This window comes from Cynocephalus volans, chromosome 6, assembly GCF_027409185.1.
Source record: "Cynocephalus volans isolate mCynVol1 chromosome 6, mCynVol1.pri, whole genome shotgun sequence".
Classification (NCBI taxonomy): domain Eukaryota; kingdom Metazoa; phylum Chordata; class Mammalia; order Dermoptera; family Cynocephalidae; genus Cynocephalus; species Cynocephalus volans.
The window spans coordinates 52,016,501-52,040,585 of record NC_084465.1 but is presented as its reverse complement, the minus strand read 5'-3'; the positions used below and the strand labels follow the sequence as shown (position 1 = coordinate 52,040,585).

Genomic DNA, 24,085 nt, shown 5'->3' with positions numbered 1-24,085 from the left:
CAAGGATTTGTAACAATTAGAACAACTACTCTGGACAACTATTTGGCAGTACCTACCAAAGCCGAAATACATAAGTATAACCTATAATTGGAAGTGGAACCTAAAATTCCACTCCTCAATATATACCCAACAGATAAATGTACATATGTGCACCAAAAGATACATGCAGAAATGTTCACAGTAGCATAATTTGTAACATTTCCAAATACCAAATGTCTACTAATAGCAGAACAAACAAATTGTGGTATATTCACACAATGCAAAACTCTTATCAATAAAAAATGAGCAAATAACTGCTACACATATGAAAATGAACAAATTTCAGCAGCCCAAGGGGGAGGTTTCTCAGTGGTTAATACTTTTCTATTGCTTGACCTAGTGGTGGTCACACTCACAAGGGTGTATATATTTAATGATAATGAATATGATTTTTGTACCCTTCTGAATATATATTATACTTCAGTGAATGTATTCTAAGAAACTCCCTCCCAACAAAAAATAGATTTATAAATATTCATACTCATGACTTAAAGATAAAACTGAGCCAGCAAGAGGACTGATAGTAAGTCTAATTTCCTAGGAATGAGAAATGAAAAATCAAGACAAGTAGGCACTGTAAAATTGTTTTTGTTTTTTTAATGGCAGGTCAAATATCCTGAAACATACATAATTTTGATAGTCTTCTAATCCCAGTCGAGTTCAAATATTAAAGTAACACACACAACCTAAGAGAATTCAATATTGTTCCAAGGCACTTACTGAATCTCCATGACTAGATGAAAACAAGAACAATTAGCATAAACAATTAGACAGTATATAATATAAAAATAACTTTTTGCTTACAATTTACAAAATGTATTATTACAATCTTTGATCTCTGATAACCTGCAATGCTGGCTGCATGAATCCAGCAATTTTAAAATTCAGAAACTATTTTCTAAAACTTCAGGGCAAATAATTTACAAATAAGGTACACAAAGATTTAGACCATGCAGAAACTTCTTACATCTTCTGTTAATTATATTTTATGACTGCCACTTTATCAAATTATATACCTACTTGCCCTGTACATATACAAAATAATGCACACATGATAAAACGGCAAAAGTGTAGTCCTTAAACTCAATTTATCATAAAACTATTACTATATCAACATGTCTACAAGCAGCGTGTAACAGGGTTAAGAGACATTAAGGCAATAATACTTGAAGTTACAAAATAAACCATATGTAATACTTTTTCCTAAGTGTAGTAAAAGGCAGGTAGATGGTCCCAGCAAAAAATAATAAGGTAACAATCTACACTGCTGTTAGTCCCACATTTTAAAGATGGAATACTATAAACCTGGCTTTCAGTGGCACTTGAATTTTCCAGTATAATTTAAAGTCTATTTTAGCTCCCTGAATCATGTCCATTCTGAAGGTGGATCTCTTGGTCCTTTGGGTTTTCCACAGCGATTACCAAAACCTATAGTTAAAACACCACAATAATTGGTCAGTGTTCGGAAATATTTTTGTACTACTAAAACCATGTCCATAGACACCTTCATTTTCTAGAGCAAATACATTTCTATAAGGGTGTTTAGAATTTAACTAAACAAAACTTTGTAAATATAAAACAACTGTAAATTTATTTTGGGTAACGAAAAATAATTTCTTAAGTATTATGCTAAAAATAAAACCAATTCTATCACAATGTAAGAAAAACATCTAAGATATTTTAGTCTTTCTATCACAAAAGATTTGTTTATATACTACAGTTTTTCATGTTCTAGTTTTCAATCTCAGTATGGAATAGAATAAATTATTTCATTTATTTCATGACTAATTCCCAGCAACTTTGATTATACATGTTTATTCTTGGCAAGTGTCATTTCAACACCTGAATAAATCATACTACAAAGTTCGGTAAATTTTGCTTTAAGGAAATCCTAGAATGCTGGCAAATGACTTTTTCTCATTCTTGATGGCATTAACTACTTCATGCTTTAAAATTATTTATTAAACAAGTTACCAATATCTGTGGCTTCTGTTGGACTTTCTGATATTTGATCTTTCTTGTCACTGAAAGTAGGTGGACATTCTGTACAAGTCTCTGTGTGAATACCTCCTGCTAAATGATCTAAAATGCAAAAACAAAACCCCTGTTAATCACCATCCTTTGTAGCATCATACACAGAATGCTTTAATTCTTTTAATGTGTACAATGAGTTAAAAGAACAAGTTTTCTCTCTTGGGCATCATAACTTTGGAGGTCCACATAAATATCATCAAAAGGGTAGAAGCACAGGAAATCATGTTAAGTGTTCTTGAGGGCACTTAGAAATCCTCACTGAGTACTTCTGCAATGTGAAGATTCTTGTTATGCTTTTACTTTACAAGTATTTCATAATTTGGATATTGGCATACATTTCCTGAAGTAGTTATATGTGCTTAAGTTCTATGGCAGTAATTGCAACTGAAATGCCTTTATGTGGAAATAAACAGCAAACCAGTTCATAGTTAACTAACAGACTATCTGCCCTCAAAAGTAGTAATTCTTTTAAAGTTTTATGCTATTTAACTTGTAATTAGTTTATTCATTTAATTACAAGTGTGTAAGATTAGTAACAAAAGAAATTAATAATCACCATCTTGTTATGATTCATTCATTACTGTGTTATGATTCATTCATTCTTTCACAGTCTTTATCATTATCATATCAAGATGCTTAAAGCCTAGAGAGGGGTCAGCCTTATTTCTTATTTCTTATAGAAATAAGGCTGGAGAACAATATGATTAGAGAAAAAGTATTTTAGGCCTTGCAAGCGACGTACAATTTCTGTCACATATTCTTTGGGTTTTGTTAGTTTCTTTGTTTTCCTTTTTAAACAACACTTTAAAAATGTAAAAACCATTTGTTCAGCTCAAGGGCATAACAAAAAACAAGCCAAAGGCAGGATTAGGCCTACGGGCTGCAGATTGCTAACTCCTGGTCTAGGAGAGACGACAAGTACATTAATTATTATAGTAATAGTGTAAGTTTTATAATAGTATAGTAGTAGTATAAGTAGTATAAGTTTTATAATAAAATTATGCGCAGAGTGCAACGGGGACAGAGAGGAAAGGTGAAACCAGTGGTGGTGAGGTATTCAGGGCCATCCTCCAGGAGGAAATGATGATCTAGTCATAAGGTCTCAATTTTATTAGTGAAATAAAAGGTCATCTAAGAGTTAGTGGGATTGATAATTTAGAAGAAAAGTAAAAGTTTCCAAAATTCAAGGGAAACAGAAAGCGTGCCAGCTACAGCATATAAGAAGCAATGCTGAGGACCCAACTGTGGGTGAAGACCCAGATTGTAGGTTCAATCTGTAAAACTGAGTGATGTCCCCCAGCATCCAGTAATCCCAAGAGAGATAATAAAATGGTATGGGAGTTAGGAGCAAGAAAGTTGAGGATAATTATAAGTGTGACTAGAGTGATGGGGATGATATTTAGGTTGGATAGAGAGGAAAGAGAAACCAGAAAGGGAGGTAACAGACTTCAAGAAAATAAAAGATACAGGAGTCCAGCAGCAGTAGTAATGAGGGTACTTCAAAAAGTTCATGGAAAAATAGAATTAAAAGATAATATGAATTTTTCCACAAACTTCTTGAAGAAGACCCCTCATATGATAAAGATAATTATAATAGCAATATTACAATTTGAGTGCCTATCATGTGCCAGGCACAGTGTTTGATACTTTTATATGTCGCTTAATTTAATTAAATCTTCACAACAGTCCTCTAAGGTAGATACTATTTCTCCATCTCACAGATAAGAAAACTGAGGCTCAGAAAGATTAGGTAACTTGCCTAAAGCCACAAATGAAGTAAAATGGCAAAAATGGGATTCCAACCCAGGTTGGCTTGGCTTTAAAGCTTCTTCTCTTTTTTTTTTTTTTTTTTTTTTTTTTTGTCTTTTTCGTGACCGGCACTCAGCCAGTGAGTGCAGCGGCCATTCCCATATAGGATCCGAACCCGTGGCGGGAAGCGTCACCGCGCTCCCAGCGCCGCACTCTCCCAGGTGCGCCACGGGCTCGGCCCGAGCTTCTTCTCTTTTCATTATAATATGTTGCCTCAGAAAAGAGACAGAGGGGCTCGCCAGTTAGTTCAGTTGGTTAGAGTGTAGTGTGACAACGCCAAGGCCAAGGGTTCAGATCCCAGTACTGGCCAGCCACCAAAAAAAAAAGAAAGAAAGAAAAGAGAGAGTAATAGAGTTTACAAGATGAAAGAAACCCATTAGGCCAACATCCAGGGTGTAATCATGGGAGAGAACAGCTGAAGCGGAATGCAGGGCAGGGGCAGAGACAACAGGTGAACTGTACAGGCAAGAATGTTTGATGAGCTGCTTACTTAGTCAATGACATAAAAATTAATAAGAATTTGGCCTATTTTAGTATGACAGTAAAAGTAACATGGTAGAAAAATATTCTAACTTGGCATTATAATGCTGATTTGAATTGCATAACTTTATTGGTCTTCACAAATAAATGTAAAAGTCCTAAAAGGAAGATTTCTAAAAGACTTGATTTTTATGGACCCAATTCCATCCTCTAGGTAAGTTTGGTGTGTTTCTGCAAGTCAGGATCTAGTGTCTAAGTGTTATTATAAACAACAGAAAATAAACTATAAGAAAATATTTTAAAAATAAGTTCTTTCCCTTTAGCCTATAACTACTAACAATAAATGTTCTCATGATTTTCCAGATCAATAATAATATCTGGTGGTAGTAATTAATTTGGAAGAATTACAAGTATATTATATAAACTAAGCTTCTAGAAGAGTTGTCCTAGATATTTTCACATACAGAAATAGTCAAATGGCACAAACCATGAAACATGCCACTTTATAGAAATTAATTTATAAAATCTATAGCAAAAAGGAAAAAAAATCTAATAACTTACCACATTTTTCATTTCCGGAGGCTGTCAAGCCCTATAAGGAAGACATTCAACAGCTATTACAATACATTCATTTCATGTATAAATAATAGAAAGCTTGGTCTGTTATGAGTATGAGCAAGAGATCAAGGTCTATCAAGATTTTCAGTGTCAAAGGGAAAGAAAACAATGGTTTTCAATTACGCTTAACCTTTTTAAATGTTATGCTGTTTTATACTGAGTAAAAGTTTTTGGATGAAAACTGGAAAAGCAAGAGCTACTGCATAAAGGAACATACAGTTGCATTTTGCCAGCCATCTATCATATTTCATCAAATTATGATATGATTGATTATATAACATCATTATGAGTTATTATTTTATGTACCAATTAAACTATATCACAATATCTTATCAATGGTAAGACATGCCCCAATATCAGAGATATTAAAATATGAGGGGATATATAAATGATATTTCCCATGGCTAAAATATTTAACTACCAAAACATCTCCTGAACGTGAAAGAAACCTCAGGTGGCCAAAAAAACCAAAGGGAGGGACCATGTGCCTAGTGTTACAACGGGGGAACAAAATTTAGGAAGATACTGTGACCCTTTAAATAGTAACTCGGCCAAAATATTTAACTACCAAAACATTTCCTGAATGTGAAAGAAACCAAAGGGGGCCAGAAAAACCAAAGGGAGGGACCATGTGCCTAGGGTTTTAACAGTGGGAATAAAATTTAGGAAAGCACTATGACCCTGAAAATAGTAACTCCTGTTCCATTCATATCTCCAAAATGATTTGGAACGTGACATAATTTATAAATTTTAAAAGCAGCATGAGAAAATAATACTTGGAAGTGAAGGTCATGTGTAGATCAGGTTGCCCTTTTTAAAAATTTCAGATCTCACATTTTATCTGAAATCTTAGCACAAGAAATGCTGATCAAACATTATAAACTATATTTAATGGTCTTACAATGACAGATATTGTACCAAACAACTACAAGATAACTTAACAAAACAAAAGAGTAAAAATATTAAGCTATAGCTATTCCAATCCCAAAAGGACTCACTTCAGCCTTCTTTTGTTCAAACCGTTCCTGACTTTGAAGTTCACTCCATTCAGGTATTATAGGTGTATCTGAGAAAAATGAAATCTTGTAATTAAAATTAACATCTTTAATTCTTGAAATTTTTTGCATTACAGTAATACAAAGACAAACCCTATAGATTTTTAGAAACTATAACATCCATAAAAATTTTGTAGTTTCTTTTAACTTAAGAAAATCCCTTTAGGTTTCCTTCCTTAAAATTTAACTAAATGAATTCAGTCATCACAGTTTATTGTAATCTATAGATAATGTGACAGACTTATACAACTGAACTATACTGCTTCACAGTTTTTAACTTTCTTAAAATCAGCCACAATTTGTGACATATTGGTAAAATTGTAACTCATATTATACTATAGAGCACCTCTACTGAGCAAATGACGCTAAATACATTCAAGCTCTTTCTGTATTCTTTTTTAGGGGGATAACAGTATGTTATCGATGCTTTGAAATATGATCACTTTCTCCCAGTTCTCACTAATACTCTAGTAGTTTTTTTTTTTTTTTTTTTGTCTTTTTCGTGACGGGCACTCAGCCAGTGAGTGCACCGGCCATTCCCATATGGGATCCGAACCCGCAGCGGGAGCGTTGCCGCGCTCCCAGCTCCGCACTCTCCCAAGTGCGCCACGGGCTCGGCCCAATACTCTAGTAGTTTTAAGTGTCTCTCATAACTAATCAAGTAATGCCCATCTACAACTTAAAAATTTACTTACCTAAACTGGCACCTAGTGAAGCAATTAATGTCTTCATAAATAGGTGCTACTTTTAATAAACAGAAAGACACCAAATTGCAAATACATTTTTAATTGTGTTCAGCTGAATTGCAGTATCTAATGTAAGTACAGCCATTTTAGCAATCTTGGCAATTAAAAAGTACCATTTTTAAGTATTTTTCAAACAAGCAATTAAAGGCATTTGTCAATATCAATTCAAAACTTTTTGAATTTAATTATGCAGCTCAGTAGCTACTAGATTAAAATCAGCCACGTTTTCCAATTTATTACTAGATTATGAAGTAAATGTAAAAGCAAAAGAGGAACTCACTATGTTCACTTGCTAATACAAAAGACTCAGGAGTTCTTTCAGGTAGGGGAGGAGGTGAATCTTCACTAACATCAACATCTAAATTAAATACATAAAATTTAGACAAATTATTAAAAATGAACATGTCATCTAAATAAAATCAGAGCTTTCATGACATTCTAAAAATCTGTCACAGGTATCTAAGAGAATCAGTTTTTAAAAATGCAAAAAATAAACAAGAAACCTTTACCACTCAACTCATTGTCAAGAAGAGTTATGAAGCTTATTGAGCAAAGAATGAACTTTATCACTACTGCACAGAGAAAATGACCCTTCTAGAACTTTCCTGACACTCTGCAGACATTACTCAGAACGGCCTCCAAGTCTGAAGGCAGTCTTGAATCGATAATCCAGCAGGAAAGCTCTCCTGAGCTTACTGATGATGCTTTGAGTCCAAAAAGGAAAGCTTTGGATTTGACTTAAGCTAGCATTTCCCAAACTGGATTCAACTACCTAACTCCTTTAATGATTTTTGCCAATTATTATGTACCATCTGTTCTATTCACCTTTTAAACCTCACTCATCTTAAACTTAACTATGTACTTCGGTCATGTTTTAAACAGCAATAACTGAAATAACATTTGAAGTGCTGGCTATTTTTCTAGTACACATAAAAATATAGTTATTAAAATTTTAAATGTTCGGGGGCCGAGCCCGTGGCGCACTTGGTAGAGTGCTGCGCTGGGAGCGCGGCGACGCTCCCGCCGCGGGTTCGGATCCTATATAGGACTGACCGGTGCACGAGTGCCGGTCACGAAAAAACGACAAAAAAAAAAAAAAAAAAAAAAAAAAAAAATTTTAAATGTTCGGGCCGGCCCGTGGCTCACTCGGTAGAGTGCGGTGCTGATAACACCAAGGCCCCGGGTTCGGATCCCATATACGGATGGCCGGTTCGCTCACTGGCTGAGTGTGGTGCTGACAACACCAAGTCAAGGGTTAAGATCCCCTTACCGGTCATCTTTAAAAAAAAAAAAAAAAATTTTAAATGTTCATTTATTGCCTAAAATCTTGTGGACAGTGGCACATGACTGTACTTTGAGAATACTGACTGAAGCCATATATAAGTTTTTCGCCAGTAAAAACAAAATTAGCTCTTGGAAGAGATAATGCATTAAGTAAGACTCATTGGTTAGCCTTAGAATGGCTTAGGGTAAATGAGAATATTAGATCTTTGACACCAGAGGTAGATCTTTTTCTAATGGAGGTAGAAAAAGAAATTATGAGGATACAATTGTGCATGTGGATTCTCAGGTTAGGGAGGATGGGATAAAGAAAAGGAAGTGTAAGAATCCTATATTATTTTGCCCATTGTTCTTTTAAAAAATGAAAAATCCTGCTATGATACTCTATTTTACCATGTAATCTGATAGGCTACACACTAAAAAGAGATTGAAAATTAAGTAAAGCCTTTTCAATCTTCAAACAAGCATGAGGCAGGTCCGATTGTTCTTGCCCCTCCTACATTTGTTTAACTGGAGACTCAAGAAAATACATCCTGCTGAGAGAAGAGTTCCAGTCCAATACTTGATATATCTACCAAGAGTACCAGAACTCTCTCTTGCCACTAAAGAACTATCTATCTTATGCAGTAGAGGCAGTCTGAGCCATCATATTTCTCCTTGTCTTCTTGTTACTAACAGCTCACAGTGAAGAGATGGCTGTTGGAAGGAAGGGACGAATAATCTTGGCATTGTGGTATCATTTCATAAACTAAATGAACAAAGCAGGAAGGACCGTTCTGCTTGTTTACACTAAGTACCTATGAAGTATCTTACAGAATTTCTTTTTTTATTTTCTAACTGTGGCCCTTGCTTCTCAGCTTTATATTTCTCGCTGGATCTCTGGATCGCCTTTCCAATATGACAGACTTTTTTTTTAGAGGTTATCCAACCAGAAACTCTGTATTTTACAGGTTTATGCAAATCACACACTGTACAGTGCCTACTGTAGCCACATTTAAGAACTCTTTCAGGAGGCCTGAGTCAAGATTGAAATCAGAATTCACAGCCAGGAATTTTTATCAAGCATTAAGTTATGCAAAAGGTTATTTCAGGTATCAACACAAATGTTTCAGTTAATTCACTAAAGTTCTAAGATAAACAAAAAAACCACTTGATTCTTCTACCAATGGTTCTACAAGGTAAAGAATCTATAAAGTAAATAATAACAAATAATCCATAAGATAAATAATAAATAATCTATAATCTACAAGATAAATAATTAACAACACATTAAAAATAGGATTACTTGTAGTTATGTTGCAGCAAAGAACATTTACAGAGAAAACTCTTCAGTTACTATCAAACCAATAACATAGTTAGGGTAGGGTGAAAGAAAACAGAAACTCTTATTTATGGCTATCTTTGCGTTGAAATACAAATACTATTGGAAGAACAGAAATGAACTGGTATATAGTCGTATGTTTTCAACCATCTCTGTACAATATATCTTACTTTAAAGGAACCCCTTCTGTTACCACCAGAAGACTGGTTATGTGGCAGTAACTTTTTATGAGCATATCATATCATGCATTCTTCCAACCCTCACCAAATTTCATTTCCAGTAATGGTTAAAAACAAACAAGTAAAAAACAAACTTCTAGGTCAAGATATATGCCCAATATACTAAACAAGCCCAAAATAAAAATTCTTCTACATATTTTATGGTATAGCTACAGCATGGCAGTTATATTTCAAACTCTGAAGATGAGAAAGAAGAGATATTAACAATTTAAAATTGTGGTAAAGTAAGATTTATTATGCTAACCATTATCTTCCAAACATTCTTCTAATAAAACTGAAGAATCAAGAAAACAGAATTCTGTAATTTAAGAAACTAGCTTAGACTCTCATCTACTCTACTAGATACAGTCTCAAGACAAAAAAAAAAAAAAAAAAAAAACCAGTATGTGTGAGTTAACACCACAGTATAAGTGGTATTATGACATATTATTATGTCATCTTTCAAGTTCATAATACTTATTTTACCTGCACATTATAAATACCAGTCTGTGTGTGTCACTACCAAAGTTTGCTGATAGGTAAGTTACCACTGATAATCAACATATCAGTAAATAGCTTTCATGTTTCTGTATGTTCTCAACTTTATGGTCTGTTTTAAAGGATGGCCAAGATTATTTTGAGCAGATTAAAGAGGAGTTTCAAGAACTAATAATACATTTTAGGAACTCAGTGTATGTATTATCTTGAAATACTAGAACTGCTTAAAGAAGAGAGTCATTAATTAAATAATAGCTTTGATGAACAGATTTCTATATATCCCACTCACTAAATGAATTAAACTGCCCATATTCTACTGAGTAGTTTGCTCCTGGGTTAACTCAGAGTTGAAAGCAGCCTTATATTTGCAAGCATTTGTGAAAGGGGGGGAGGAGGGTATTTTGTAGTTAAAGGAACAGAAAAAAGATGACTAAGTAGATATTTATGAGAAACACAGGTAAAATTAAATGGCCATCCAAGCCATTCAACGGTATTACTTCAAGTGATTCTATCTTCCCTAAATTATCTCTAATTATTTAGTCAGATAAATTTTTGACCTATACAAAACACTAAAAGCTATAATTCGAAAGAAAATTTCCAGTTATAACAATCGAAATATTTGGAAACACAAAATCCAGTAATGCAATGTGATCAAATTAAGGAAACAATAAAAGCTCAAAACATTAGTATCTAAAACAATTTTGTTGTAGGTTCTAGAGTGTAGTGTGAAATAAAACATAATGAGTTAATACAACTAAAGTGCTTAAAACATTGACTGGCACATTGTAGACATATTTAAGTGTTAGATATATTATTACCTTTTTCAGCACCTGAATGTATTGTTCCTGTTATATCAAGTCTAGCAATGGACATTGGCAATACTTTCCTAGTAGAAATGCTTTCAGTACTGGTGGCAGCAGAAACTGTGGCACTTGCTGTCGAAATATTAGTTTTATTCTTGGTCACAGCACCATCAGAGTTCCTTTCATCTGAGTCTGAGTCATCAGAGTGAAGAGGATTAGTAAAACTGAGAGGTGCTCTGAAAAGAAGTGAACTATTATGATGATCCACAAGATCATGGGTTTCAACTTGTGTTGTACAGCTTGATGTTAAACTCACAGTTTTCATAGTTTGACAGTGGATATCTGAGGATTTGCCTTCAGATGAATCACATACAGATACAGCACTTTCAGGTCCATGAAGTGACCATGTTACTTGTCCTTTCTCATCAAGAGGCAAGCAGTCTGGCCTTGGAGGTGTGTCTGAATTCTTCTGTGATTCTTCTGGAGCTTTGTTTGACTGTGTTGCACTGCAGTCCACACACGAATTCTGAGAAATGTCATCAACTTTTACATCCCCGGAACTTAACTCCTGTGGCTTAGAGATTTTATCAATTATACAAGGTAAAGCAGATTTAATTTTAATTGCATGTCCCCTATTCAAGAGTGTATTGCCATCAAAACTTTTTGGTCCTTCTTGGAGAGGGACCTTCTTAATCTCAAAACTTAAATTTCGCTCCATTTTTTTATCTGTCTGTTCAATAGCTGGTTCATTTTTCCCTGGAAGTTCTGTTGATTTATTATAGTTTCTATTGAGGTCTGTTGAATGTTGTTCTGATGAAACCATGTGCAACACTGGTTTTGGATGGTATCTGTCATTGTCCTGCCATACAGTAGTGACCGTCGGAAATGCTGAAGGGGGAGAAGGTGTCAAGATGGGTGGCACTGGGTGAGGTTCTGGAGGCTGTAGTATTTCTTCTTTAGCATCTCCTTCTACAAGGCAACTGAAAAACAAACGTTAAAAGTATTTTTAAAATGTCTATCCTCTTAAAAATAAGTTGATAGATGACAATTACGTAGCTAAGTTTATTATACTGAAAGCCATTAGAATCTGTGGCTATAAACAAAAAATTATAATTTGTCAAACAAAGAAAATTTAATGTTTATCAAGGTAATATACATATACTGTTTAAAATGTCATATAATACAAGACCTTTAATGGAAAACAGTAGTCCCCTCCCACAGCCATCCAGCTAGCCAAAGATATCCACTTTCAACTTTTTTCCCCCAGCTGCTTCTAAGATTTACCTCTACATTTCAAAATGTTTCCATTGATCTTTTTGTTTCACACATTCTCTACTGACTTCGAACTATGGAAGTGTCCTCTTCTCCATCTTCCTGATACTGTTATATTGTAATTTTTGGTGGGTTCAATCATTGTTGGTTTTGGGGGGGGGGGAGGGGGATGGCCAGTAATCAATCTTTTGACTATACTCACACCTATGACACCTATGACACCATCATTTCATATCTTTTCTTCTTTAACTTCTTGTTTTTCTCTAATGATTGTCTTGGATTCTAATGGCTTAGTTTGGTATGAATCATCAGTAACTCATCTCTTCTTCTAACTCTCCCACAGACTTGTACACCTCCTTTCAATTAGATCAAGCACACCAGGTAACTATCAATAGCACAGACATCCTTCTTAGAAACCTTGGGCCTCCTGCTCCAGTGTGGACCACTGGCTCTCTAGACCACCACAGGGTTGATGTTCTCTCAGGTTTCAGACTCTCCTGTCTCCCAGGTCCCATCTCCTCTTTCTAGGTACACTCCCTTATTTTGGTTGCTTATATCCTCTACTTGCTTCTCAAGAACTAAGTATAGCAGGCAAACATCTTTAGGGCTTGTATAGTACATTTTCAAAGTTACTGATTTTTTTTTTAAAGTACAGAATTCTAGATTGGAAATAAGTTTCCTCCAGAATTTTGCGATTCTTATTCCAATTCCTTTAACTGGGAGTTTTTTTTTTTTCTCTCAAAACTTCTAGATTTTTCTTTTTTATTCCTGATGTTCTACAATCTCATGGTATAACTTTAAAAAAATCTATTGTATTACAATTCCTTTTTTATCCATTATATTGGGAACTTAGAGCATACTTTCTATGTGAAAATTCATGTCCTTTAATTCTAGAAGATTTTCTTACTTCCTTACTAATTTCTTCTCTAGTCTCCTTTCAGCCTATTATTAATTCAGTGACAGACCTCTTGGTTTGATTCTCTAGTTTTCTTATCTTTTTCTTCTCCTATTTCCTATCACTTTATCTATTAATTTTTCTTGGGAGATTTCCTTGACTGTTTTCCAATCTTCTGTTTAATTTTTTTTTTTTTAGTTTATATTATTATACTTTTAATTTCTAAGAGTCTCTTATTTATTACTATCTGATTCTTATTTCATGGTTGTAGTATTTCCTAATGACTGAGAAAATTGGGCAGTTGTTTCTTTTTTCTCCCCCTATCTTTTTTTCTGCTCTGTATTGTCCCCATTTGCTGTCTTTCATGTGTCTTTTTGCTAAATGTCTGATCGTTCTGTTCACTTTTATGAAGGAAATATTTAAAATGACTAGAGGGCTGGCCAGTTAGCTCAGCTGGTTACAGCACAGACTTGTAACATCAAGGTCATGGGTTTGGATTTCTATACTGGCCAGCTAACACCTCCCTCCCCCCACCCCACCAAATGACTAGAAAATGTGTATATGTATGTAAGGGGAGGGGGTTTGTGACAAAGCATTCCTTTGACCACATGGTGATTCAGTACTACCCTTGCAATATCACTGGTGAACTACAACTACCAATATCTATAGACTTCTCCTTTTGGGTTGGCTAGTTTTTCAAGAAGTTTACATCTCTTACCAGAAGTGGCTACCAGGATTCTGGGGAATCTCATCATTCAGTATGCAGATTCTTGAAAGTAAGGCACCACAACCCCACCATCAGCTGGGCCTGATGTGTCTGGAACTCCCTCAGTCAATCACTCCAGAGTAAATCCCTCCTACTGTATGCCCAGGTATGAGAAAGACAGTCACATGTCTGCTCAATCTGGTAGAAGGAAATGTGGGATTCTAAATGTTCTTTATAGAGACATTCAAGCACTCTTCTTCTTTTCAGTCCATCCGACATACCAACCTATGAATGACTTCCAATTTCTAAGCCTTTTTATCAGCTTTTTATCACCTATAGGAAAGCAAGTTTTAGCTTTCTCTCTTCTGTTAAGACCCTCTGTTGATTCAATGCACTTTCCCACTTTACAAATTTTGTTGACATCTCATCTGCTATTATCTCCTCTCCAATTTTCTGTTGTTATGTTTATACATTTTATATTCCTTCACTATCATTTTAGGAAGTCTGAGGAGGGAACAGAGTTAAAAGTATTCAAACTGCTTTTTTAACCAATGGTCTTATAAATGCTTTTAGAAGTAGTAGCCTGTGCATGATGTTGATATGTACATAGTAAATATATTCTTGGTTACTCAAATTTGATTGATAATTACACTAACAGATTTTTTTTCTTATCCTTCCTTAATTTAAGGTTGGTTGAAACAGGGTTTAAGACACTTTTATAGCACTATCATGTGCACAAAAATTATAAGCCCAATCACAAAAAAAATGTTACATACTGATTTTCCACTAGTATCCAACATTCATATTTTCACTAGATATTTTGATGTAAAAAATCTCCAAATAGTACTAAGACCAGCTAGATAAACTATGACTTGCATAAATATTGCTCTTAATTTCGCCTGTTCTGAAGGAAGGCATTTTTCACTTCTCAAAAATAAAACAAAATATTTGAGACCTATCATATGTTAGGCACTGTACCGGTACCAGAAAAGGACAGAAAAATGAACACAGCAGTGGATACCTAAGAAGTATAGAGGAATAGTGAAACATAAGGCTAGAAAGGTAGTTGAAACCATGCTGTAAAGGCCTAGAATTTCACGTTAACAAGTTTGGACTTAATAATAAAGAAGATTTACATTTCATTTGTTTGGCCAAGTCTTAAAATGAGTGTCTAGATAATCTTTGTTTCAAACTGATGTTTTATGAAAACTCAAAATTACTTTCCTTATAGTAATTTAGGATGGGTTAAATATGGGGAGGAAAAATTATGGAGGTGAAGGAAATGACAACTAAAAAATTAGAACATAGCACTTTAAAAACAAAAGACCTTCACTACTATCCTTTCTTATAGGGATAGTTTATCCTTTCTTATAGGTAATATCATATAATGAAAAAAAGCATTGGCCTGGAAGATAAGAGATTTGTGTTCTCAGCTGAACTCTGCTAGCCTAGGCAGGTCAACCACTTTTGGAACCAGCTATATTAACATCCATGTGATCAAGATCACTGTTCAGTCACTGAGTTCATTACAACGCTTATCACTTTGACATATCATCAACTGCCCACAGAATGAATAGAGAATACATGGTGATCTAAAAAAGGAAGATGAGACAACCTATATAACAGATGTTAAATTAATGCTAATGATTATTTTTTAACTACCTAAAATTGTAGTATCTCCTATCCTACTTACACTTCGGAGTTGAGAAAGATGCTCCACCTGCAATCTTTTCTGACCTCTATCAATACGTTTTAATACATCTGAGATCAAAGGTATTTCTAATGGTGAAAGGGAACAACACAAAAATTAGAAAGAAAAGGACTAAAGCACAGAAAGAATAGAAAATTAGAGAACTACAGTAAAATCATGCATAACCCTACTAAAATCTAATCTATCTTAAAAGATGCCCAACTGGAATGAATAATTTAATTAGAACTTTAAAAGTTTTATGTAGTCAAATGAATCAATGTTATCCTTTGTGATTTCCTTTCTCTCTTCTAATTCCCTTCTACGAGTTTGTCAAACATTAAATTTTATTTTGTTTTTAATGATTTAACTTTTTGTATTTAATTTATTTAACCATCTGAAGCTTATGATAAAAAGATTTAAATATTTTTTTCCCAGAGTAGTGGATTGAATTATGTCCCTGTAAAACTCACTGAAATCTGAATTGTGTCCCCCAAGTTTTATGTATTAGAAACTTAGCCCCCATTGTGACTGTTAAGAGGATGGGAAATCCTATTATGGAATTGAAAGGTGGAGCCTTTGAAGAGGTGATTGGACTGTAGGACCATGCAGTAGTGAATGGAATAAAAATGGTGGTAAGGGGCATGGTTCTGAGGGCTTTAAAAGAAGAGGAGAGTCTGTCTTGCTCTCTCTCTGCTCCACCATTTTTGCAGTGTGATACCCTGCCATCACTGAAGTCACCACCAAAGAAAGCCTTCACCAGATATGTTCCTTGGACTTCGGACTTTCTAGCCTCAGAAACTGTAAGCAATAAATTTCGTTTTCTTTATAAAATACCCAGCTCCGTGTATTTTGTTATAAGCAACAGAAATGGACTAATACACCCAGATGGTTAATATATTACAATGTGACTTAATAACTCTTTTCTTTCATCCTATTTAGCATATATTAGATTCATTTGTAATAGGACCTATTCCCTTGTTGCCTATTCAAATCCATCAACTGATATATTCTGTTACCAGTAACAGATTTTATTTAAAAGCTAAATTACATTTAACTTTTCCAAACAAGAATTAAAATTTTTCATTAATGCAAATGAATACATTTCTATTTAACGTTCTACCTTCTACTTAGGTAAGGTTATTTTCAGGTATTTTATGTCCTGAAAGGGATCTCTCTTTTCATCTCTTCATCTCCTATTTGGATGACTTATAGGAGAGCTACTGATACTTCTACTTTTATCCAGGCACTTTGCTCCTCTTTTTTTATAAATTTACTGTTTTGAGGCAACTTACTTGGGTTTAATATAGCTGTTTTAAAAAGAAAATCAACAAAAGGAAAACAATATTTCAAAAAGAAACAAAGAATTTTTTTAAACAGAAAAAACAGTGAAGTAGAATAATATCTGTTTTGTGTGATATGGATTTCTCCCATCACCTGATCTTCTATACTTGCCATTTTCCCAAGGTTCTAGGTCACCAATTTTCCACCACATCCTGGGAAATTTGAGAGTTACCCAAATCAGGTACTTCAAATGCCTCTATTTGAACAGAACTTAACCCCACAAATGCTCTCACCTATCTAGGATATTCTAGGAGCTATACATCTTAGAATACCCTCAACAGGAAAGGTCTGAAATTCCAGTTCATTCTCCCAGGCAACACTTAAAGAGAGTAGATACTGATGTATATTTCTGCCAGATAACAAATCTCTCTCTTTCAAGAACTCTGTTAACATTACTGTTTCCTGCTTTTCCTTTATCCTTGATCATTTTTGTTTTTCCTTTCTTTCTTTTTTTTTTTTTTTTTTTAAATCAAAAGTTTATTTTTAAATGTACAAGAGGCTCCAAGATAACACTTCACTCTACCTATAGGGGGCAAAAGATGTTACGGCAGGGAACCTAGAATCTAGATTCTAGACACGGAATCTAGACATTTAAATAGGAATGGAATCAAGAATCACCATCGCCTCAGGCACAAGGAACAGCTTAGTTTTTGTCAGATTCTTAATTCCTCCTGTAGCCAAAGGGCCCGTCCCCTTGGCTTTTGCTTTCAGTTCTTCAAGTTTTTTCTACTCCTCTTTTTGTTTCTGTTTTTAAGCCTTATCTTCCTCATCCATCTCCTTGGGCTGTTTCTTGCCACCTTTGTGGATGGACATGGCACCTGCTGCCCTTTTTCTCTTTTTTATAGCTTTCTTTTAGTCTGCTCTTCATAAATTTTAGTGTTTATAAGGATAATCTCCATGGTATTTTGTTATATCAGAACCAGAATCTGAAAGATTTTATCCATGCCCAAGTCTTCTATTATTAGTTATATACTGAACCTTCAATAAATCTTTGTCTCTAGCCCAGACATCAAAATGTCTAAAGCAGAACCACATTCTGTCTTCGTCACAATCTTATTCCTACTTAAAACTGTTTGAATAGAGAAGCATTGGAAGAAAGCATCAAGCGTATTGTCACTGTCTCTGAAATACTAACTAGGTTAGGAGAAATTTACTAAGGCACACATTTGTGTCTCCCTAATAAATTTCTTGACAGTTTATAGAAATAGCTAATAAGGTATACTTCTAAAGTGCTCGTGTTAGTGAATAGATTACAGAGAATATTATTAGTTTAACAAAGTATATATTAAAAACAGAAAGTGAAATCTGTTATTCAAAATCTACAGTATAATTTCCTTAAGTATTTTATAATTCAAAAGCATATGACATTAATTCTAATATAACAAATGTGAGCCTTCCTCTCTGGATTCTTTCTCCAATAACATGTACTGTAAACAACCAATTAACCTGTTCACTGTTATTGTAAGAACCCAAATGCCCCAAGGGATCACACCCTGATCACATAAGTCCTTCTCGGCCACACCCCATCATGGTGCTGGTTGCCCTCTAAGTAGGGAGTGTATTTTAAGCCAATCAGCCTTCCCTAGAAGCCCTATATATATGTGTGTGTGCCGCCTCATAAACGAGCCCTCTCTGGTGGATACTCAACTGGTGTCGACTCGTCCTTTCATTTGGTGCTGAAACCCGGGACGGGGCTTCTCTCGAGCGGCGACACTTTTCGGATCGCAGCGGCAACACTTTCCGAGCCGCCCCTCAGGGCTCCCTAGAGCCGTAACACTTTTCAAATCTCAGCGGCAGCACTTTTCGAGTCGCCCCTCAGGAACTCTGTCCCGCCAGGACCGGCCTCCCTTCCACCGCTCACCATTGATGGTCCACCCTCGTCCATTCTTTTCGGCGCTGGCTCCTTCCACTCACCACCGGCTCATCATTAGGTAAGTCCCCTTTCCAAAAGGGCACCAGCCCTTTTTCAGGCTACCACAGGGAGTCTAGATCATCTGGTAGCCCCTAACGCCCATACCCCACCCCACCACGGTCTTCACGACCACAATAAATTCCCAAACTGTAACAGGTTACAAAGCCCCAGTAAACTTTTACTTTCATTTTTAGAGGTTAAAAGCCCCATTCTGTTCTCTCCTTCACCCTCCTGTCCACCACTCTCTTCTCTCCACTTCCCGGGTCCGGGACCTGACCAGAAAATCCTGGCGCTAGGTTCCTTCAGGCACTGGGCTTTTGCCCTAGAGAAGTAGAGGTCTGAGTAACGACCCACACCTCCCTTCTCTCCTCCTGGTTCGTACCTGAACCTGCCGGGACTGACATGACCTACTGGGGACGCCCTCTAGGATCCCACCTTTCCCAACCAGCCGAAGGATCTGTCCTATCACTAAATCTCTGTCCGATTTCTGTCTAAATTCCCATTAAGAGACCAGAATGGGCGCTTCCTCCTCCTCCCTAGGGGACTCTCCACTTCAATGACCTCACCAACCTTTCCCTCAGGCCGGATACTGAGCCCAAACTCCTCACCAAATTCTGTACACAAGATTGGCCTTATTATCCTTTAGATAATCAAAACACATGGCCCCCTGAGGGCACACTAGATCCTAACATTCTACGAGACCTCTAACTACTGCCAGCGCCTAAAAAAATGGAAGGAGATCCCCTACATCGAGGCTTTTCGCCTCTTGGCTCAGAACCCTGCCCTCTGCTCCTCCTGTGCTCCCTCTCAAGTCCTTTTAGCCTGTAAACCCTCTTCACAGTCACCCCTCGATTCTTCCACCTTCGACCCTGCTGATGAACCCCCACCCTACCGACCTCATCCTCCCCCAGTGCCTCCGGCGTCCGCTCCTCCTCCCCCGTCATCCGCGTCACCTTCTGCACCTCCTGCGCCATCCACTCCCCCGTCTTTACCCTCACCTACTCCTGACCCACTAAGCCCCCCTTTCACCCGTTACCTCCCCCCGCCCCTTTAACAATCGCCCCACTACGTGAGATAGCTGGGGCTGAAGGAGTAGTTAGGGTCCATGTTCCCTTTTCCCTAGCTGACCTTATGGAATTAGAAAAAAGACTAGGCTCTTTCTCTACCGACCCTACCACCTACATTAAAGAATTCCAATGGATCCTGCAGGCCTACAGCCTCACACATCATGACATCTTCATGCTCCTAGCCAATACCCTCCTCCCCGAGGAACGCCGCAGGGTCTGGGATACAGCCCTAACCCATGCCACTGACACCCATCGTACCAATCCGAATCACCCGCCAGGCCCCCAAGCAGTCCCAGAACAGGAACCTAATTGGGATTATAACAGCCCAGGGAATCCAGGCTCGAGACCGTTTTGCCTCTTGCTTAATAATTGGACCTATTTCCTGGCCCAATCCTACCCCGACATTAAAACTAAACTTAAAAAATTAGAGCAGGGTCCTGCAACCCCTCAGACTGAAATCCTGTCAGTGGCCTTCAAGGTTTTTCATAATCGGGAGGAGGAAAAGGAACGTCGAAAACAAAAGGCCGACCACGCCAACTTCCAGATGTTGGCCCGGCTTATCAAACCCCCTGGGCACCCTCCCACAGCCTCCACCTCTAAGCCTCCACCTGGAGCCTGCTTTAAATGTGGAAAGGAAGGGCATTGGGCAAGGGCTTGCCCCACCCCCAGGCCACCCACCACTCCTTGTCCAAAATGCGAGAAGGGACATTGGGGATCTGATTGCCCCCTCGCCCGAAGGGGTGAGGGACCAACTGCCCCACAGTCCCCTGAATTGTGGACACCACCTTTGGAGGGCCTCGCTGAGGAGGACTGAAGGAGCCTTGGGCCCTTCCCGACCATCTCTATAACAAAGCAGGAGCCCAGGGTATCCATGGTTGTGGACGGCCACCCAATATCTTTCCTCCTGGACACTGGAGCCACCTTTTCGGTCTTAAGGGAACATAAAGGCCCCACCACCTCCAGCAGCTCTCCTATAGTCGGGTAGGAGGTAAACAAATCTTTCCCCAAAAACCCCTCTTTTGACCTGCTGCCTTCAAGGCACTCAATCCGTTTTCTCCCATTCCTTTCTAGTCATGCCACAATGCCCCGTCCCCTTGTTGGGTTGGGACATTCTATCACGGCTTCAAGTCTCCATTACTTTGCCCCTGGTCCTCTTCCTCTTCCCCCGTTTCCTTCCTCCTAGCGCTAGTTCAAGCCCAAGATCCTACTAATCCCACCCCTCTTAACACACCCTGTTAACCCCACAGTTTGGGACTCTGCCAGCCCTGCTCTGGCCCAGTGTTCCCCTGTACGCATAAAACTAAAAGACCCTTCCAAATATATTTGTCAGGCTCAGTATTCATTAACCACAACAGCCCTCCTTGGGTTAAGCCCCATCATTCAGTACCTATTTAAAAAGGGTATCTCCGTCCCACTCGCTCCCCTTTCAATACTCCCATACTCGCTGTAAAAAAAACCTAATGGTGCCTTTCATCTCGTCCAAGATCTCCACCTAGTTAACGCCGCTGTCATTCCCATTCACCCCCCTTGTATCAAATCCATACCCCACTCATTTCTCAGATCCTCTATGTTCATGAAAATACGGGACAAGCTCTGGGCATTCTAGGACACAATTATGGCCCCTCCTTTGCCCCCGTAGCATACCTATCAAAACAATTGGACCCCACTGTACAAGGCTGGGCACCCTGTTTAAGAGCCCTGGCAGCAGGGCAGTTACTGCATAAGGAGGCATCCAAATTAACATTTGGGGCACCTCTCACCATTCTCTCACCACATCGCCTCAAAGACCTCCTTACCTATAAGGCTCTCCAATCCCTCCCACCTTCCAGAATCCTAACCCTCCTATCCTCGTTTCTGGAAAATCCTGCCCTATCCTTCACTACCTGCCCACCCTAAATCCGGCCACCCTACTGCCTATACCAGATTCCCCCAACACCCCTTTGCACAGCTGCATAGAAAGCCTTCAAACTTTTATACCTTACCGCTCTTCCATCACTGAGGGACCTCTATCTCACGCTGATCCCACATGGTTCACGGATGGGTCCTCATTCAGGGAAGGAAACACTCATTACGCAGGGTATGCCATAGTCTCCCTTGATTCGGTTATGGAGGCCCAACCATTACCCAAGGGTATTACCAACCAGCAGGCCGAACTTATCGCCGCCACGCGAGCCTGCGTTCTAGCTGAAGGAAGAACTCTTAACTTATACACTGACTCCAAATATGTCTTTCATATACTTCTCTCATGCCGCCATATAAAGAACGTGGTCTGCTTAACACCAAGGGTAACACAATCACCAACTCAGCTTTAATCTCCACATTAATTGAGGCATCCCATTTACCTTGTGAATTAGGAGTCATTCATTGCAGAGCCCACCAGAGGGACGATTCCCCAATCACTCGCGGGAATTGTAAGGCTGACCTCGCCACACGCACGGCGGAACGTCACCCACAGACACAAAACCAACTTCCATACGGCTCCCAAGGTTCACAGACACCCTCTCAGCCTCAACCACCTAATGATGATAAGTCCTCTCTCTTTCGCTTGCTCCATGACCTGTTTCACTCTAGCCCCCAAGCTTTATCCCAGTTTTTACAAGCCTTCTTCTCAGTCACCCCTTCTGACAAAGCCCTCTTGCAAAAATTTCTTCCTCATGCACAATCTGCCAGCGTACCAATCCTAACACCCCTCTCAAACCTGGGCCATACCCCTCCCACCGACCCAGAGGTCTCAAACCTGCGGCCGACTGGCAAGTCGATTTTACGCACATGCCTTCTGTCTGGCACCTCAAATACCTCTTGGTGTTTGTTGATACCTTTTCAGGATGTGTAGAGGCATTCCCAACATCCAATAAAAAGGCCTCCACCATAGCCCAGACTCTCCTTTCCCAAATCATCCCACGATTTGGGATGCCCACTTCCATTCAATCTGACAACGGTCCTGAATTTACCGCCCAGATAATACAAAAACTCTCCCAGTCACTCTCTCTCCCCTGGCACCTACATTGCCCTTACCGACCTCAGGCATCTGGAAAGGTAGAGAGAACCATACTAACTAAATTGTCTCTAGAGTTACACCTTGATTGGGTCCGTCTTCTACCTTTCGCTCTACTCAAGACCAGAGCTCTCACAAAAAAAGCCCTCCAATCTTTCCCCTTTTGAAGTCATGTATGGTAGGCCCCTCCTACCCCCAGGTATCACAGCAACTGAAGGACCCATACCACCCACCATGGCCTTACCCTTGCTCTCCCACCTTTGCACCGAATTATGGAAGTACCAGGACCGGCTACTTTCAGATCCGTCACTTTCCAAAAATAACCTTTCACTCAGCCCAGGCCAATTAGTATTCTACACTTCCCTGGAACCCAAAACCCCCCTAACCCCGAAGTGGGAAGGCCCATGTCCTGTCATCCTTTGCACTCCAACTGCTGCTAAACTTGCCCTGCCAGGTAATCATGTTACTCCATGGATTCATATTTCTAGGCTGAAGCCTTACACTCAAGATCCGCCCTCGGCCACCGAGAACTCCAATAACAAGCTGCAAAAGAACTTAACACACCATTCTTTTAAGTGTATCCCTCATCCTACCGACCCTTTCAAACTCTGCCTATCCCGGACCTCAGCCTTACCCCCAATTCCAGAGACATGAACCTTCTCCTTGGCTTTTCATTTCACCCAGGGAGCTTTCAGGCCCCTCTGCTAGCTCCCCAGGGTCACCCATTTACACCTGGCAATAGATCATTTCTGAAACACTCATCTTTCTCTCTCTCTCTCCCGGAAATTGTTTTCTCTCATGCGACTGCTCCTGGCGGCCGTCCCCTTAAACGCTTCCCTTCCTCAACCATTTATAACCACACTGTCACCCCACCAGGCTCTTTCTTCTGGTGCAATGGAACCCTCTCTACCTCCATCCTGCCTAATCTTACTGCCCCATGCCTTCTTGTCACCATCGTCCCTCAACTCACTCTGTACACCAGTTCAGAACTGTTCCATCTTCTTCATCCCCCCTCAAGGCAAAAAAGGGTCGCCTTCCTCCCGATCATGGTTGGTATTTCCCTAACAACATCAGCGGTCGGAGCCGGCATGTCGGGAGGAGCCTTAGGACACAATTTATGGGCGGTGAAGACATAAATGCTAAACTTGAAGGGGCTCTGACCTCCACTGCCGAATCTCTTTCCTCTCTACAGAGACAAATTACCTCTTTAGCTCAGGTCACCCTCCAAAACCGTAGAGCACTAGACCTCCTCAGTGCAGAAAAAGGAGGTACTTGCATCTTCCTTGGGGAAGAATGCTGTTATTA

General features: G+C 38.5%; 1 protein-coding gene across 1 annotated transcript in view; it reads right to left on the bottom strand.

The window, feature by feature from the left end:
* Window positions 1-621: 621 nt before the first annotated feature.
* Window positions 622-24,085, bottom strand: part of PTPN12 (protein tyrosine phosphatase non-receptor type 12) — a 106,013-nt gene continuing 82,549 nt past the window's right edge. The window contains exons 13-18 of the mRNA XM_063100405.1: window positions 10,918-11,882; window positions 7,062-7,139; window positions 5,979-6,046; window positions 4,924-4,954; window positions 2,014-2,121; window positions 622-1,467 (exon numbers count right to left, since the gene is read on the bottom strand). Coding sequence (XP_062956475.1) covers window positions 1,406-1,467; window positions 2,014-2,121; window positions 4,924-4,954; window positions 5,979-6,046; window positions 7,062-7,139; window positions 10,918-11,882 — 1,312 coding nt within the window. The 3' untranslated portion in view covers window positions 622-1,405. The remainder of the gene's footprint in view (window positions 1,468-2,013; window positions 2,122-4,923; window positions 4,955-5,978; window positions 6,047-7,061; window positions 7,140-10,917; window positions 11,883-24,085) is intronic.